Below are 19,522 nucleotides of genomic sequence, written 5' to 3'. Positions count from 1 at the left end.
ATTTCTCTTTCAGATTTTTCATCATTAGTGTATAGGAATGTAAGAGATTTCTGTGTGTGAATTTTGTATCCTGCAACTTTACCAAATTCATTGATTAGCTCTAGTAGTTTTCTGGTGGTATCCTTAGGATTCTCTATGTATAGTATCATGTCATCTGCAAACAGTGACAGTTTTACTTCTTCTTTTCCAATTTGTATTCCTTTTATTTCTTTTTCTTCTCTGATTGCCATGACTAGGACTTCCAAAACTTTGGAAGAATAGTGGCGAGAGTGGACATCCTGGTCTTGTTCCTGATCTTAGAGGAAATGCTTTCAGTTTTTCACCATTGAGAATGGTGTTTGCTGTGGGTTTGTCATATATAGCCTTTATTATGTTGAGGTAGGTTCCCTCTATGGCCAGTTTCTTGAGAGTTTTTATCTTAAATGGGTGTTGAATTTTGTCAAAAGCTTTTTCTGCATCTATTGAGATGATCATATGGTTTTTATTCTTCAATTTGTTAATCTGGTGTATCACATTAATTGATTTGCATATATTGAAGAATCCTTGCACTCTTGAGATAAATCCCAATTTGTCCTGGTGTATGATCCTTTTTTTTTTTTTTTTTTTTGCGGTACGCAGGCCTCTCTCTGCTGTGGCCTCTCCCGTTGCAGAGCTCAGGCTCCGGATGCGCAGGCCCAGCGGCCATGGCTCATGGGCCCAGCCACTCCGCGGCATGTGGGATCCTCCCAGACCAGGGCACAAGCCGTATCTCCTACATCAGCAGGTGGACTCTCAACCACTGAGCCACCAGGGAAGCCCCGTATAATCCTTTTAATGTGTTGTTGGATTCTGTTTGCTAGTATTTTTTTGAGGGTTTTTGCATCTGTATTCATCAGTGATATTGTTCTGTAATTTTCTGTCTTTGTAGTACCTTTGTCTGGTTTGGGTATGAGGGTGATGGTGGCCTCATAGAATGAGTTTGGGAGTGATCCTTCCTCTGCAATTTTTTGGAAGAGTTTGAGAAGGATGGGTGTGAGCTCTTCTCTAAATGTTTGATAGAATTCACCTGTGAAGCCATCTGGTCCTGGACTTTTTTTTGTTGAAAGATTTTAAATCACAGTTTCAATTTCATTGCTTGTTATTGGTCTGTTCATATTTTCTACTTCTTCCTGGTTCAGTCTTGGAAGGTTATACCTTTCTAGGAATTTGTCCATTTCTTCCAGGGTGTCCATTTTATTGGCATAGAGTTGCTTGTAGTTGTCTCTTAGGATGCTTTGTATTTCTGCAGCGTCCGTTGTAACTTCTTTTTCATTTCTAATTTTATTCATTTGAGTCCTCTCCCTCTTTTTCTTGATGAGTCTGGCCCATGGCTTATCAATTTTGTTTATCTTCTCAAAGAAGCAGCTTTTAGTTTTATTGATCTTCGCTATTGTTTTCTTTGTTTCTATTTCATTTATTTCTCTAATCTTTATGATTTCTTTCCTTCTGCTAACTTTGGGTTTTGTTTGTTCTTCTTTCTCTAGTTCCTTTAGGTGTAAGGTTAGATTGTTTATTTGAGATTTTTCTTGTTTCTTCAGGTAGGCTTGTATAGCTATGAACTTCCCTCTTAGAACTGCTTTTGCTGAATCCCATAGGTTTTGGATTGTCGTGTTTTTATTGTCATTTGTCTCTAGGTATTCTTTGATTTCCTCTTTGATTTCTTCTGTGATCTCTTCGTTATTTAGTAACATATTGTTTAGTCTCCATGTGTTTGTGTTTTTTATGTTTTTTTCCCTGTAATTGATTTCTAATGTCATAGTGTTTAGTCTGAAAAGATGCTTGATATGATTTCCATTTTCTTAAATTTACTGAGGCTTTATTTGTGACCCAAGATGTGATCTATCCTGGAGAATGTTCTTTGCACACTTGAGAAGAGAGTGTAATCTGATGTTTTGGGGTGGAATGTCCTATAAATATCAATTAAATCCATATGGTCTATTGTGTCATTTAAACCTTTTGTTTCCTTATTTATTTTCATTTTGGATGATCTGTCCATTGGTGTAAGTGAGGTGTTAAAGTCCCCCACTATTATTGTGTTACTCTGAATTCCTCTTTTATAGCTGTTAGCAGTTGCCTTATTTATTGAGGTGCTCCTATGTTGGGTGCGTATATATTTATAATTGTTATATCTTCTTGGATTGATCCCCTGATCATTATGTAGTGCCCTTCCTTGTCTCTTGTAACATTCTTTATTTTAAAGTCTCTTTTATCTGATATGAGTATTGCTACTCCAGTTTTCTTTTGATTTCCATTTGCATGGAGTATCTTTTTCCATCCCCTCACTTTCAGTATGAATATTTCCCTAGGTGTGAAGTGGGTCTCTTGTAAACAGCATATATATGGGTCTTGTTTTTGCATCCATTCAGCAAGCCTGTGTCTTTTGGTTGGAGCATTTAATTCATTCACGTTTAGGGTTATTATTGATATGTATGTTCCTATTACCATTTTCTTAATTGTTTTGGGTTTGTTTTTGTAGGTCCTTTTCTTCTCTTGTGTTTCCCACTTAGAGAAGTTCCTTTAGCATTTGTTGTAGAGCTGGTTTGCTGATGCTGAATTCTCTTAGCTTTTGCTTGTCTGTGAAGCTTTTGATTTCTCCATCAAGTCTGAATGAGATTCTTGCTGGGTAGAGTAATGTTGGTTGTAGGTTCTTCCCTTTCATCACTTTAAGTATATCATGCCACTCCATTCTGGCTGTAGAGTTTCTGCTGAGAAATCAGTTGTTAACCTTATGGGAATTCCCTTGTATGTTATTTGTCATTTTTCACTTGCTGCTTTCAATAATTTTTCTTTGTCTTTAATTTTTGCCAATTTGATTACTATGTGTCTCAGCATGCTTCTCCTTGGGTTTATCCTGTATGGGACTCACTGCGTTTCCTGGACTTGGGTTGTTATTTCCTTTCCCATGTTAGGGATGTTTTCGACTATAATATCTTCACATATTCTCTCTGGTCCTTTCTCTCTCTCTTCTCCTTCTGGGACCCCTGTAATGTGAATGTTGTTGCGTTTAATGTTGTCCCAGAGGTCTCTTAGGCAGTCTTTATTTCTTTTCATTCTTTTTTCTTTATTCTGTTCCACAGCAGTGAATTCCACCATTCTGTCTTCCTAGTCACTTATCCGTTCTTCTGCCTCAGTTTTTCTGCTATTGCTTCCTTCTAGTGTAGTTTTCATTTCAGTTATTGTGTTGTTCATCTCTGTTTGTTTGTTCTTTAGTTCTTCTGAGTCTTTGTTAAACATTTATTTCATCTTTTCGATCTTTGCCTCCATTCTTTTTCCAAGGTCCTGGATCATCTTCACTATCATTATTCTGAATTCTTTTTCTGGAAGGTTGCCTATCTCCACTTAATTTAGTTTGTTTTCGGGGGTTTTATCTTGTTCCTTCATCTGGTACATAGCCCTCTGCCTTTTCATCTTGTCTCTCTTTCTCTGAATATGGTTTTTGTTCCATAGGCTGCAGGATTGTAATTCTTGCTTCTGCTGTCTGCCCTCTGCAGAAGTTGGTTCTTTAAAGATCGATAAGATTCTTACTCCCTCAGCAATATGTATGGAAACTCCTCTATGCTGTCATATAGTTTGCTGTAACATCTCACCTCTAGCAGGAGCATTGAGACCGTGTGGTTGCTTATCCATGGCCTTTGCTGGACGGAATGCATAATCCCTCGATAGTCTTAGTTCTAGAGAAGGTCCACCGCTGTCTACCGATTAGGTTCCTGCAGGGCATCGGCTGCTTTAGCTATTGGACCGCATCTGTCAGCAAGCAGGCAAGGTCTCAAAATCACTCTAACAGGTTGTGTTTCCTTCCAGAAATTTTTATGCAGATATAAGCATACTGATCTGTACATGTAAACCATTTAAAAAATACACACACAATATAATGGTCTTCCACTTACTTTTATCATTTAGTAATATATCTTATTACTAAATTACTTATTACTAGATTATGTTTATATCAGTACATTTTGAAGTGCCTCATTCTTATAGCTTCAAAATATTCCAGTGTTTGGATGTACATTTATTTATTAAATCAGTCACATTGTGATGGGTATGGTGTGGTTTCCAGTTTGGGCTGTTATAAGCAGTATGCCGTGAACCTCTTTGCAGTTGTATGTTAACTGAAAATATTGATAGGTGCTTCAAGTTGCCCTCCATAATGGTTGCATCATTTACTGTTTGACGCTACACTGTTTATAAGGGATCATTTAGTTGAATATTTGATTTTTTCTTTCCCTAATGAATTTCTTTCCAGTTTCTTTTTCCTTCTCCTTTTCCTACTACCTATTGTTTTTGCCCTTTGTATATAGTTTTAAGACAATGATGTTGAGAAATATTTGTTATGAGCCATACTGATAAATATAGATGCTTGGGAAAAAATGCATCTTTTATTTCTTAAACCCAGGAGAAATTTAATAAATGCAAATGCTTCCATATAAAGTGCAACTCTATCCCACATTGCCATGGGGATCGTCTCGAGTTAGAAAAACACTCATAGGGAGAGAGCTGTAAACAATTAGCTCAGTGATTTTTTTTTTTAATGCTTCAGGTATGCTTTCTTTTGCCTTTAGAATTTCTTGAGGAATCAAAACAACAAAACAAATTACAACCTTGTCTGTGAGACCCTTCAGTTTTTGGACTGCATTTGTGGAAGTACGACAGGTGGCCTGGGCCTCTTGGGTCTCTACATCAATGAGAAGAATGTAGTGCTGGTCAACCAGACTCTGGAGAGCTTGACTGAGTATTGCCAGGGCCCATGCCATGAAAATCAGGTAACTGTGAAAGCAGTCCTTCACACACAAGTATTCTGACCAGTCAGCGAAAGGATCAGATTGGTGAAGGAGCCAAGCTTTGTGTGCATGTAAAAGATCTTTCTTCTTGCTTTGCCAGATATTTTTACTTTCCTAACAAAGCATACAAAGACTGAATTATGGACTAACAAATACTATGCCATATTTTAATTTCACCATAAAAGGAGATTCCCATGAAAATATTCCAGATAAAAATCAGAGTTATCAAAAAACGTAAAATACGTTTTTTCATCATTGATCAGTTTTCATCTTTAGTCAATCTTTCCAGGATTTGTGGCATCAACTCCCATTGAAGGAGTAGAAGGTAGAACACTTGGGCTAGTAAAGCGGGGGGTACCCTGGAATTTACTGACTATTCACATCTACATAGGTTGTTACAGGGCTACCATCACAAGCATGGATCCACCCTGGAAGGAAGAGTTTTCAAGTCACAAACATTTATGGATATTAATTTTAAAGAAGCCATTGAGACCAAATATCGGTGCTTAATATAGAAAAGTGAAAAAAGTAATTTGCTTTTCTATTGTGAATTATATAACGTATATGTACAAAAATGCACACACATACATGTAAATACATAGGTATGTAAAACAAAAACACAGTTATTGACATAAATAATTTGTTAGGGGCATACTTCTCCCCCTACCCCCCGTAATATGCATGTGACATGGTGAAAGAGTTTGTGGATTTTGCTCTGTATTATATTTCCCTCTCCTAGGGCAACGATACACGAAAACCTAACTGTTGATTTAAAGTTAAGGAAATATATGCACATTCAAAGATTTGGTTTTGTTGTTGGTTAAAATCATGTATATCTATAACAGAAAACAGGTATTCTCCACTCTTGGTTTTTTACTAAATCAGGTAAGTTCTAAAAGTAGAAATTAATAATAAAATAGCATGAATCCCGTATACTCTAGAAATATACTTACTATGAACCCCGTGCTCTGGAAGTGTGTGGAAAGAAAGAAGGTGGCTAGCAAATTCCAGAAACGATCTGCAAATTGATTCCCTCTAAGTTTAGCAAACATTTTAACAATCAGAAGAATCTCAGGAGATGTAGAAGATGGATGGAAAACACCTCTCTTGGGTGTCAGGGGAGTAAAAATTTCCTTGTATGAAAGGAGAAATTAAGCCCATTCTGAAAAATAACAGTCCTTTCAGAGTCACCTTGATTTTACTCTTTCTCATTTATCTTACTTGGGTTTCAATTTTTCAGATACCTTGACAGTGGGTGCTGTGTGGTAAAATGTAGTTCCACAAACTCCAACCCACAAGTTCCTGATTTTCAAGTCCTATAAAATGAATTGAATTCAGAGTCCTAGCACAGTAGACCCTAACCTTCAAAATACTGACATTTATCTCTCAGGATATTTTATAAGCTTTTCTCAAGTCAGATTCCTCTGTGAATCACTTAAGTTTAAGGAATCTTCTGACCTTTTCCCTCAACCACCATAATTGACAAGATGTCTCCAAAACATCAGGAGGTACCTGTATTCCCTGTCTGCTGCCACCCAGAATGATAAACAGCATCACTTGTTACTCATTTAACATTAAGTAGCAGATAAATGAAGTTGCTGCATCATTTCCAATAAAGTTTACTTACAAACCTTGGGCATAAGGGGCACATTCCTTTTATAAACAGGAATATTCTCTTAGCCTGGGTAGATCAGATCTTAAAATTCTAAATTTAAGGAATTCCTCTAATGAAGGTCATATTAGAATTTATTGACTGAGTGTTTTACTTAACCGTTGTTTTTTGAAATTCTGTTAAAATGGTTCATTGAAAAGATACCTGTTTCGTACAATGTCTATCTCTGTGCTCGTCATACAAAGCCATTTAACTAATACTAATCAACCAATCGTCAGACTCTATGCAAAAGAATAAGTTAAAGTTAAACTTTTGACTTATCTTAGACTTAATCTCAAAGTTAAATTTTAATTATATTTTAAACGTCGAAAAGCTAAGGTGATTCTGTAATTTTATGTCATGGCTTCTAGTGCACTTATATCATAAATAGAGTGTTATTTTATACACATTTTGTTTTCTAGACATGTATTGCTACTCATGAATCTAATGGGATTGATATCATCATTGCTTTGATTCTAAATGACATAAACCCTCTTGGTAAATATCGAATGGACCTGGTGCTCCAACTAAAGGTAGAGTAAATCCACTATTCGGGGGTTGCGGGGGGAGTGACATTCTCTATATAAAACTCCCTTTCAGAGTTGACTCTAAATCTTCAAGTAGGTCTTGTAAAAAGCAAGGTATTATCATATTTTCAACTAATGAATTGGCAGAAAGGGATAGTAAAAGCACAGTGAGCACTAAATTCCTGATAAAGTGTCAAATAAGATTTGAGGTAATGTTAGTTGGAGGGTACTTTACTGGAAGTTTTTTTAAGCAGCCACTTTGTTTTGCTGCTTTTCTTTTGCTTTTATTTTCTATTTTTCATTATATAGAGGAGCAAAAGGTTCTGAACATTCACTATCCCATATATTTTTAATTTGTCTTGACTACAGAATTCTATCTAGCAAGTCACGATTAATGAGACTATGTCAGAGGAGGGCTGCATTTTAGTTTTATGTCTCTCTACTTTCTAAAAGTTGTTTTCTTTTATTATATATTAGAATCTTATCTTTTTCCCCAAATAAGCTAAGCCATTTTCACACTCCCTTTGAGGAGGTGCTTCAACTTAAACCATGCACATACTTCCCAGCCGTTCATTTATCAGAGGTCAGGAGCACAATGGCATTTTGAAAAAAATTTCTTCAACTTTTGTTCAAGTAGAAACAGATAAATGAATATACACAAGAAACTATATAATCCCAAATATAAAGGCATGCTATTCAATTGAGATGAATTATTAAAGACCACATATGTTTAGTGTTAAACAGGTTTAAAAATCATTGGTTAAATAAAATTTTTCTGTAAAGACAGGTCGATCCAATATCATAGAGAAAATAAAGTTTAACTTTTTAATGGGTAAATTTATGACCAAGAAGAATAGAAATGATATTTCTATAATTATGTTTCTAAATATAGATTTAGATATATAATGGAATATATATATTTTATATATATATATCCTACTTATGTGGAGATTGTGCTAATGGCTCTTAATAAGCAAACAAAGGTTAGTTCACTGTTTTCATTTGCAATATATATATATAAAATCTTTGGGTATTTATCTTCACAGATCAGAAAGAAGGTGATCCGTATGTAGATTGAACGTGTGTCCTTTTCCTAATTAGCTTCATGCTTCACTTAGTAAAAACAGCCTAGGTGTATATAACAGACAGCTTGATTTGAATTACTAGAAAAAAACTATTATATCTTGAATTCATTTTTAACCATAAAGAAACAGGCTTTTTAAATCCTTTATTTACCTAGAGACTATACCTTTAAATCTCTCTCTCTCTTTGTTTTTTTTGGCCATGCCACGAGGCTTGTGGGATCCTAGTTCCCCAACTACAAGGATTAAACCTGGGCCCTCAACAGTGAAAGTGCGGAGTCTAACCACTGGTCCTCCAGGGGAGTCCCTAAGTCTCACTCTTAATTGAAATAACGTAATGGGGGAAAATACTGAAGGATTTGTCAAAGTATAGGCATACAGATTATTTACAAATCCAGAACTATGTAAAAAAACCTAAATTAAATGATGGGGTATGACTTAACAGTACAAAGATACTCTTGGCAACTCAAATGGAAATCTTTTTTGAAAAAGGGTCATTTAAAATTTCATTTATGTTTCTAGGCATAATTTTTTATATATACCTTTTTAAAATATGACAGTTGGATAGATCAAGGTATGTATAAAATACAAAATGAATGAATTTGACTTGAAACATTCATAGTTTTCTACTTAAAGAAAGAGGTGAGTGTACATTTCTAAACAATCCATGAGGCTTTGTACATAATGGCCAATATGAGAACAATGTTTGTAAGACAGAAATGATATAGTATATTGGCAAATTTTAGAAGGTATAGGTAGTATGCTTTTAATTATAAATTCTCCAGAACATTATAGAGGTTCCATATTGAAAATGTTTAGGTTTTATTTTATACCATTCACCCTTAAATTTAATTACTTAACCAGTTATAATTTTAAGTATATTTAACTTTACTAATTTACTATACCATTTTATGAATTTTCTCATACATATATCTTGTCCCTTTTAATTTATATTTCATAACTGATCTGGGACTATAAAGTGCTGAATTTATAAATAGGTTGGTTTTTTTGTTACTATTTTTTTTTTTTTTCTTCTAAGGACTCCAGCTTCCTTTGGAAGAAAATCCTCTATTAACACACATGAATTTGATTTCTTAGCATATATAGGCTCTTGTACTTTCAAACTGATTCAAATTTCAGTAAGTCATTTATAAGATTTCTATTCCTCCAACATAGTATGAAAAAGATTGGTCAGAAAAAATACCATATTGCCAATAGCATTCTGAAATTGGATGTATTTTTAAGCTATTATGTATTGGGCCTGCTGAGTGAGGTTCATTAGAGAGTACTGTTAGCGTTGCCAGGGTTTTAGTTTTCAATTCTATGGGGTCAATTAATATTGCTCTAAGGATCTAAGCTCTCCACTAACACTGGAACCTTATTTTTTTAGGTATGTTGTTTATATGGGATGCTAGGTTATAAAAAAGGAATTTTAGGATTAGTACAAATCTGTAAAAATTGAAAATGGAACAGAAAAAATAATGCTCCCTTTCCCACAAAATCCTAACATCTTTTTAGGATGGGTTAGTGACATTGGCATCATCATCACCATCACATTATCATCATCGTTACTAATATTAGCCATTTAATCAATGGGCTGTATTTCTGAAAGAAAAATAGCTGGGTAGAATTTGGTATTTAAAATATCCAGTGGGGCTTCCCTGGTGGCGCAGTGGTTGAGGGTCCGCCTGCCGATGCAGGGGACGCGTGTTCGTGCCCCGGTCCGGGAGGATCCCACGTGCCGCGGAGCGGCTGGGCCCGTGAGCCGTGGCCGCTGCGCCTGCGCGTCCGGAGCCTGTGCTCCGCAGCGGGAGAGGCCACAACAGTGAGAGGCCCGCGTGTACCGCAAAAAAAAAAAAAAGAAAAAAGAAAAATCCAGTGTAATTAATTTACACAACTTTAACAAAATTTGTATTGTGAATGCCTACATCACCAAACAACTGATTCAATTTAAGTTTTCATCCCATAAGATGCTAATTTTGAGTCACTAAGAAGCATCTTAGAGCCATTTGACTCTGCGTCTGTGGAGGTTGAGATTTTTATCTAAGTGAATATTACAAAAACACTATAGAAATATCTCACAGGTCGTTTTCATCGTCTTGCAGTTTGCCACAATCCTAGGGCAGTGCTATTGAAATCACAGTATAAAGAAACATCATTCCAGGGACTTCCCTGGTGGTCCAGTGGTTAAGACTTCACCTTCCAGTGTACGGGGTGCAGGTTTGATCCCTGGTTGGGGAGCTAAGATCCCACATGCCTCGCAGCCAAAAAACCAAAACTTAAAATAGAAGCAATATTGTAACAAATTAAATAAAGACTTAAAAAAAAAGAAACATCATTCCAAATGTTGAGGATATTGTACTTTGTGTTTCAAGACAGTGTATAATTATGTTGTACCCGTTTTGGATAATAAATTGGCTGTATCAGAAACATTTTTGATTTCTATAGGTAAGCACGTTTGAGACAATATATTTATAAAGTAAATTAAAAAACACCAAAGACAACATAAGCTGTTTTTATTCTCTATTAAACAGAAATAGAAAATATTATTTTTCTACAACCTAGATGGAAAAAATGTTGCATATTTACTACCATGTAGGGAGACTAGTAAACCGTTATCAATAAATATTTTGTTTCTAACTCATGAATTTAGAATTTTATAGATTAATTTTCACTAATTATTGCTCAAATTTATTTAAAATTTTGATTTGCTAGTGTGTGTCAATGTTTCATGTTAAACAATTATGCTAAATTCTTTGTAAATTATATGCCATTTTTGTGAAATATGTCGTTGATACTTGTGTCTTGTTAAAGTTTCATCATAGGAATGCCTATTTAGGAAATAGTCAAGGAAGATATGATTAGATTTTAATGTATTATATATAAACCCAATTTTGTGTTTAAAATTCCTTTTCACCAATATTTAAAATATCCTTTGTAACATATCTCTCATATTCATTATTTTTATTTTGTGTTAACAATAAAGTAAAATACTCTATTTTAAAATGTTAATAAGCCAAACAAAATTAGCAGTTTAAAATTCTGCCTGATTAAAAAAAGAAATAGTCCTGATAATCTCAATTAAAACAAATAGAGGGGATCATTAATCCATGAAATAGACCTTTCATGTGTATCAACTCAATCTGTTTCTCTAGAACAATGCCTCCAAGCTTTTGTTGGCCATCATGGAAAGTAGACATGACAGTGAGAATGCAGAAAGAATTCTATTTAACATGAGACCCAGAGAACTGGTAAGAAAACTTTTGAAAGCTGTGTTAATAATGTGTAACCTAAAAGGGACAATTTATAGTATGCATGTCAGGGGAAAAGTCTAGTGGCTTTCACTGCTCTACCAAGGCACGATGGCACATCAAGACCTGCTATTACAAAAAGCTCAGAAACCCTATGATAGCGAAGGCCTGTGTGATTTGGGTCCTTATTTCTTCATTGGCTTTATCCACTGTAAGTGCTTTTCTTAACTAGATTTTCACACTTACCTAAAGTATCTGCAAATTATTTTTTGCTTTAGTTTGTGTATTGGAATATAGGTGAGGAAGGTATATAAAAATGTTTGTACCCCTCAAAAATTTTATTTATACCTCTTTCTGAAAATAAAAACAAAATAAATATCTTTGGTAATTGTTCTTATTTGTAAAATGTTACACAGTACTCAGCCTAGGGGAAACTGTGTGGAGACCTGCTGGGAATTCCAGAGATCATTAGTGTGTCTTCCTATCGTAGAAGTTACATTTTCCTCCTCACTTGTGACATGGAAATTATGAAGAAATATCATCATGCTTTAAAATCATTGGGTTTCAAAAGCATTGAGAACATTCTGGAACCATATGAGCCAGTGCCCCAATGACTTAAGTCCCAGTCTTATAAACACCGCTGTTGGTGCTATGGGGAAACCTATGAAGGCACTCTTTTGCTCTCTTTAATAGTAAGGGATGGATTCAAAGAAGGCAGATAAAGAGAAAGATAAGATGCAGTTTGATTTAACATACATTTAATGAGAGCATAGGACCTGCAAAAAACAAAAACAAAAACCTCCATCCATGGAAGCCAGTGGGCTAAGAGGAGCAAGGCATTCCTTATCCTTACAGTTAAATGGGGCGGTGAGTTATATATTCATTCGACAATATCTCTGCACAATACCTCTTTGAAAATACCATTTCCTTTGCCTACAACATTTTTATCCCATCATCTACTTCCTCCTTGTGACCTACCCTCAACTTCTTGCCTGAGTTAGTGGCCCTGCCCTGTGCTTGCTGAGTGCCTCACAGTTGTGTTGGCCTCTTGATCAGCTGACAGTAAGTTCCCTGAGGGCAGATACTCTGTTGTATCCACTGTTGGGTCCTCAGGGCAGAAAACGGTGTCCAGCACCATGTGTTCTTGTTATTAGTGGGCCCTTAATAAATAATGGATGCTTATCAGGGTTCCGACATCTCCCAGTTGATGGGAACTTTGGCACAGTCAACATTAAAAACCCAAAGCCAAATTTTGCAAACAAAACAGGGAATATCGTAGGAAAATACTTCCATAGTCATTTAAATACAGATGGTTTCCTAGGCTGTTTTCGTTTAGAATTCTTTTATACTTTTCAAGTCTTAGGAATCATTCCAAGGTTTAATTACACCTCATAGATGATGTAAATGCATGTTGTTTGTGGCATTTCAAGCCTTCTTGTTCCCCTTTGTTGTTTGATAGGTGGATGTGGTGAAGAATGCCTATAACCAAGGATTGGAATGCGATCATGGGGGTCATGAGGGCGGAGATGATGGCGTCTCCCCAAAAGATGTTGGACACAATATCTATATTCTGGCCCATCAGGTATCACATTTTATATCTTTATATTGTTTTGCTAATCTTGTCAATCATGTCTTGTGTCAACGCTTGCTATCATATTTTCAAGTTCTGGTCCCTCCATTTTTTCAGCACTTGCCTTCCTTGCTCTGGGTCAAGGAGAAGAAAAAGCTCCCAGAATGCCTGGTGGTACCTCCAGGGCTGTGCTAGGGGCTGGTGCACAAGAAAGCAATACTTGGTACCCAAAACTGGGCCAGCAGGGAGGAGACAATCCCATGTCAGAGCCTGAGGAATAGGTAAACCACGGCAACAGATGGAAGTCTTGAAGGAGAGAGGAAAGAGGCTACTGAGGAGATAGAGAGTATGAAGTAAGGGGTTGCATTCAGGTCAAAACAGGCTTCTGGCCTCTTTGAATTGTAGGTTGGCGTGTTTCCTGCAGAAGCTCTAAAGTGGCAGCCTCTAACTGGGTTTTGTTGGACTTCTAATAAATATAAGGCTAAATTTACAGTCTTTTGAAGGAAAACTGTTTCTATTTACTAGTAACTCGTGAAAACGGGCGCTTGATAAATTTTATTTGATAAACTTAATTTCATTAACCTGAAGACCAGCTTTAAATTTGCATCTTCTACTGCAGAGTTTTTAGAAGTTAAAAAATTGAAATGACATATGCCCATTTGATTTTATCTATACAGCTCTCATTTTCTTGCAGGATGAAGTCCAAACCTCTAGACTTTCCCAATCTCTCTTTCTAGTCATTTTCTCCCACCGACAATCTCTTCCTTTTCCTGCTTCCCTGGACATCTTACCAGATAATTGAACAAACATTGGTAGCTATAAGTAAGACTCTGAGTAGATTAAATTTTTGTTTTTAAATTTTTCCAGTTTTATTGAGATGTAATAGACATACAGCACTCTGTGAGTTTAAGGTTTTAAAAGTTTCCTCTTTAGACAGTTATTGCCCTTCTCTGTCCTTTATATAACTGCCTAATGTATGTAACCTTGAATATAATTTATACAAAAAAATTCAGGGCAGGAGTCAAATTCTAAAAGATATTAATACAAGAAGCTGGTATCATTTTGTAATATAGTTGCACCATTGAGAAGATTTTTAGGTCTCTCACAGTATAGCGAAGTGCACATATAGAACAGCAAAAGGTGAGGGCAAATGGGTTATAGCTAGGAAGACAAAAGAGAATTTTAGGTATTGAGGAACTGAAAGTTAAGATGAAGGGCACACTGAAAGAAGTAGAACACAGAGATTTAGGATGTGGAAAAGAAAGGGGGGGTGGGGAAGAAAGAAAGAAAAGGAAAGAAAGAGAGAGGGAGGGAGAGAGAAAGAAAGAAAGAGAAAGAAAAGAAAGAAAGAAAGGAGGAAGGAAAGGAAAGAAAGAGAAAGAAAGGAAGGGAGGAAGGAAAGAAAGGAAGGAAGGAAAGAAAAGAAAGAGAAAGAAAGGAAGGGAGGAAGGAAGGAGGGGAGAAAGAAATTGGGTGACAGGAATTGAATCAAGCTAGAGAAGGACTGTCCAGAGTCTGAATGAGAGTAGAGAGGGAAAAAAGCACGAACTGAGAATCTAAAATCATATTGGCTTCTAGAATGAATATAGAAATACAGTGACACAGCATGGGTACATGATCAAGAGTTATTTCAGAAGCTGTAGCATTGTGGAAGGAAAACAGCAAAAAAGAGAAGGCAGAATGGGCAGAAATAAATTTTAGAAGAAGGAAGTCAGGGAATACAGCCACCCATGTTCTTTTGACTGAAAGCTAGTCTTGCTCTGTCTGGAAAGGTTATCCCAGCTACACAAGCAAGACCTGACCCTGTGTCTTTTAAGTGGGAAATGAGCAACCAGACCAGCCAAGTCAGACCTAGAACAAATAGAGGAGTAGATGTCGGAGCCAGATCACCTCATACCCATGAAGAAAACGTTTAAAAATGCAGTTTCATGTTACTAGTCGTAATATGAGTAACAATAAAAAGGTCAACGTCAAGAAAAGAGCTATGTTAGGTCAGTCCAGTTTTAAGCAGATTGAGTATAAGAGTAGAGAATACAGATTTTTAAAAACAGGTTAAGGTGAATGTCGAGAAGAGTGGAGAATAAGGATAAAGAATGCAAGTGCTAGTCATGGATTGAAAGATAACGATTGAAAATATGAAAGAAGTTAAAAATGAAGACAGCATAAGGTCGATGATTTTGATGGATTTGAGTTTATGAAACTGCTAGGAGAGAACAGATTAAATTCAACGATGATGGTGGAATTGTCCAAGGAGTGGGAATTCAGAAGCAGTTAAAAAAATAATAATAATAACAAGGGGTTAAAAACAACTTACTGAAATGAAGAGATGTAACAGTGGATGTGAAAAGGGTCTGAATGGTTATCTCGAGGTTTCTGAATTTCTGAAAACCAAAATGTTAGAAAAGTGGTAGTTTGCAGAGCTGGGATGGTACAATACAGAGATACATAAATAAAGCCAGTCTTCAGGAAGAGGGAGAATGTCAGACTGAGTGAGGGGAAGAAAGAGATTCGGAATTGCTGAACACTTAAGGGCTTGTGGTTAAATTGTAAGAGTATAAACATGAAACGAGAGTCCGTAGGAGTCCCTTCTAGGAACTCAAGGAAAGGACAGGAATGGCAAAATATATGCAACAGTATATGTAACCAGCAGTGTAGTTAAGCAAAGGTCTGCTCACTTTCTTACACTGACACAGGAAGTTGTTGCCTTGCCACTTTATAGATGTGTTCTCTGTGGGGTGACTCCTCCCACCAATTTTAATGAAAAATTCCATTTTCACCCAGAAGAGAGCCCGCTGTGCTCTTTTGATCTTTCCACAAATGACTCCTTTGGCTTTCTCTAGGCCAGGATATCGTGCTGGTTTCTTAGGCGGCGAAAGATGGTTGCTGAGTTCCTTATGAACCTGTTGTCCAAATAGCCCCCATACTGAGACACAAATGCCAGAGACAGTGGTTGTAAACACTGCTTCAGAAGTAGCCATGTAGCTGTGCTCCAGGAGTTTTCTTGCATCCAGGTTTGGCCGTTTTCATTGCAAACGCAGAATCATTTGGCTCTGACCTGCTAATGACCATGCAGATTGATTTCTGCCTTTGCATAGTTCAGTAATTCCAAAACTGAGGTTCAACTTCCTCCTTGTTTTACTATAATCGTCTTTTGTACAGACAGTTTATTTTGGTGCCCTCAGACTTTCAGTTTTTGTTGTTACTCTTTTCATGGTAGTGAGGTAGTTCTGCTTTTTCCACCATGACATCCTTTTGGCCCTTCCTGTGGTTGGTGTTACAAGAAAAAAATAATGCTTCTTGTAAGTGTCTTGTCTGATCTACACAGAACTATAAATACATCAAAAAGGGAATTTCTTAAGTTCTAATACCATAGTGTCGTGCACAGAATTTCCTTAAAATTTAGCTGTGTGTCCATTTTAGACTTTCTGTCCTCCACATGCTCTTCTCATGCGTCTCTGTCTCCTCTCTCTGCTCTAGTTTTGATCTTTTATATTCTGCTTTCTTCCTGTTCCTTCTCTTTATTCCTGTCTTTCTATAGAACAATCACTGCCTGCAATCTAGAACATTGCTCAGTACGTTAGGTTAAGTTTAACATATAATTCATATTGTTTCTTTGATTCCATGTAGTGATTTCTGTTTTTCTGAGACTTTATTTTAGTTTAGTTTCATTTCTTCCTCAGTTGTGCTGAGATATAATTGACATATAATATTGTATAGTTGAAGGTGTTACAGCATGTTGATTTGATACATTTATATGTTGCAAAATGATTACCACCATAGCATTAGTTAACACCCAATCCAGTAACATAATATCATTTTTCTTTTGCAGTGAGAACATTTAATATCTACTGTCTTGGCAACGTTCAAGTTTATGATACACTATCATTAGCTCTAATCACTGGGCTGTACATTAGATCCTCAGAATTTATTAATTTTATAACTGGTAGATTGTACCCTTTGACCCCCATATCTCCCTCTTTCCCCCACCTCCCAAACCCTGGTGACCACCTCTCTACACTCTTTCTCTGAGTTTGTCATTTTTAGATAGCACATCTGAGTGATATTATACAGGATTTGTCTTTTTATTTCACTAAGTGTAAGGCCCTCAAGTTTCATCCAGGTTTTTGCAAACAGAAGGATCTCCTTTCTCATGGCTGAATAAGATTCCATTGTATATCTATACCACATCTTCTTTATCCATTTATCCATTGACAGACAGCTACGTTGTTTCCATATCTTGGCTATTGTGAATAATGCTGCAATGACACCCTTTATTTCAATACCTACTAGAATTATGTATAGGGAGAAGTGTTATGTGCTTTTCAAGATGGGGAGAAATATTATATAGCAAGCCTGTGGAAAGCAAAAATAACTCCTGGCTTTTAAGGTGAGAAAGAATGGATCCCTTTCATTGGATATATGAAATTATTTTTTAAATATAGGCTTTAAATTTTTTCATCATCATTTCCCCATATCATTAAATAGTCTTTGAAAATGTAATTTTAATGTCTGCGTAATTGTTCATCATTTGAATGTACCATAATTTATTTAATCACTCTTTATTGTTAGACATTTAGGTTTCTAATGTTTTTGATATTATAAATTACGCTATGATTAGCATCCTCATACATTAATCCTTGTCTGCTACACTGACCATTTGCCTAGGATAAATTCCAAGAAGTTTAATGACTAGGTTGTAGGGTAGTAATGAACTATTTTATGGTTCTTGATGCACATTATAAAATTGTTTCTCACAGTTTGATGGTAGTCATCTTACTGAATCTTAAAATTATTACCATTTAAAAAAAGCTTCACCAAGTTGATAGTGTCAGGAACATAGTGACCACTCAACACATGTTTGTTGAATGAATTAATGAGATAGATGAAAAGGGATCTCATTTTAATTCACATCTCTTGGATTACTAATAAAATAGACTGTCTTTTAATATGTTATTTGGTCATTTCTATTTATTCTCTGAATTACTTGAAAACGTGTTTACCCATTCTTCAGTTGGGGTTCATTTTTGTCTTAGTGAACTTTAATTAAGGTTAATAAATCTTAGTCATAGTAGTTAGATCTACTTCATCCTGGTTCATTTGCTTTTTAATGTTTTAATGATAGTTTTATTCCACCACCTTGAGGTCTGTTAAACACTTACCTAGATTTTCTTCTAGTGTATAATGAATTCAGTTTCTGCTTTTAATTATGTAATTTTTCCATGTCATAATGCAGGAATAATGAAAAGGTAAGTTCTTGTGTTAATTTATCTCTAAAGACATAGTCCAAAGTTTAGTCCAACAGCAGTCTGTGGGGAAAGGGTTTGTAGTAGTTATGTGAGTGTGGTGTAGGGCATGTGCGACCTTTACTGGAAGAGATCAGGGTCAAAATCCAAACCACCTTCAGGGCCAAACAAAAATGAGTGATATGGGGGCAGGTGAGGCTGGGACGATGGGGTGATATGGTAAAGCTGTTGCTTACCTCTTCTGACTTTCCAACTGGGCTTGCAGGCTCTGAATTTCCTCTTCTTTCACTATTTCAAAAAGTCTGAATTTTGAAATTTTTAAAAATGTGAAAGCTCCTAATTTTTCAAAATTGACAACTCATTCAAAAATTTTTGAAACACTGAGCAGTCGAAGCAAAACTCACCAGCAGGCAAAATGCAGCTCATGAGCCATATCGTTTGCCACTTGCAGAGTAAAGGATCTGAAGTTCTCATTCCTTTTTTATTCAACTGCATGGACTTTGGAGTGCTTTACCAGATGTCAGTCACTGTACTAGATACTAGGATACAGTAGTGAAGGAGACCAACAAGAGGTCAGCTCTCAGGGCATTTACATTCTGACTGGGAGCAGTGACAAATAGACGAACCAGAGGTAGCCGATAGTGACACAGGCTATGCAGTGAATGAGAAGAGGGTGTGATGAAAGACACTCAGGAGGTGCTGTTGTAGACTGGCTGATCAAGAGGGTTTTCTCTGGGGAGGTGAAACTGAAGGTAGATCTAAGTGAAAAAGCAAAAGTCAGCAGTATATAATGGGGCAGAGTGGGGGAGCATCCCACAGATGGCTGGAAAGTGGCAGTGAGCTTGGCATGTTTACAGGAATAAAAGACCTGTGTAGCTGGACCTTCAACCAGCCACCAGCACTTGAACACTATAATACTCACAAACACTGCACCCGAGGCTCATTTATTATAAGATAGTCATTCAAGAACATTTATTGAGCACCTCTTATGTCAGGCATTGCTTCAGTTGCTAAGATAGAAAATGAATAAAGATGCCATCAAAAAGCTCACAATTGAGTGTGTGTTGGAGGGAGGAGAGGGAGACAGATAAATCATTATAACTGACTGTACTTAGGTTAAAATGGAGGTGTGTGCAAGACACACTTCCCTGAGGAGTCAGGAGAGAATTCATGGAAGAGGTGACACTTGAACTAAATCTTGAAGAATAGGGGGAAGGGGGAGAACATTCCAGGCAGAGGCAATGACTTATGCACCATAGATATTTTAGAGAAAGGACATATTGCATGAATGAGTGAATGAATGAGTGGGACATGATATACTTTAAAAATTTAGTATTTTATCATTTAAGTATTATAATAAAAAACTGAATAAAGATATTTTACTGTTATCATCATTATCATC

General features: G+C 36.2%; 1 protein-coding gene across 2 annotated transcripts in view; it reads left to right on the top strand.

The window, feature by feature from the left end:
• ITPR2 (inositol 1,4,5-trisphosphate receptor type 2) overlaps positions 1 to 19,522 on the top strand; it is a 526,733-nt gene that overhangs the window by 367,754 nt on the left and 139,457 nt on the right. For both annotated transcript variants that reach the window (XM_059081164.2, XM_059081169.2), the window contains 4 exons: positions 4,578 to 4,778; positions 6,870 to 6,980; positions 11,212 to 11,307; positions 12,767 to 12,889. In XM_059081164.2, coding sequence (XP_058937147.1) covers positions 4,578 to 4,778; positions 6,870 to 6,980; positions 11,212 to 11,307; positions 12,767 to 12,889 — 531 coding nt within the window. The remainder of the gene's footprint in view (positions 1 to 4,577; positions 4,779 to 6,869; positions 6,981 to 11,211; positions 11,308 to 12,766; positions 12,890 to 19,522) is intronic.

The sequence above is a fragment of the Kogia breviceps genome, chromosome 12 (genome assembly GCF_026419965.1).
Source record: "Kogia breviceps isolate mKogBre1 chromosome 12, mKogBre1 haplotype 1, whole genome shotgun sequence".
Lineage (NCBI taxonomy): Eukaryota > Metazoa > Chordata > Mammalia > Artiodactyla > Physeteridae > Kogia > Kogia breviceps.
The sequence above is the reverse complement of the archived record's forward strand: the minus strand, read 5'-3'. Positions and strand labels throughout refer to the sequence as shown.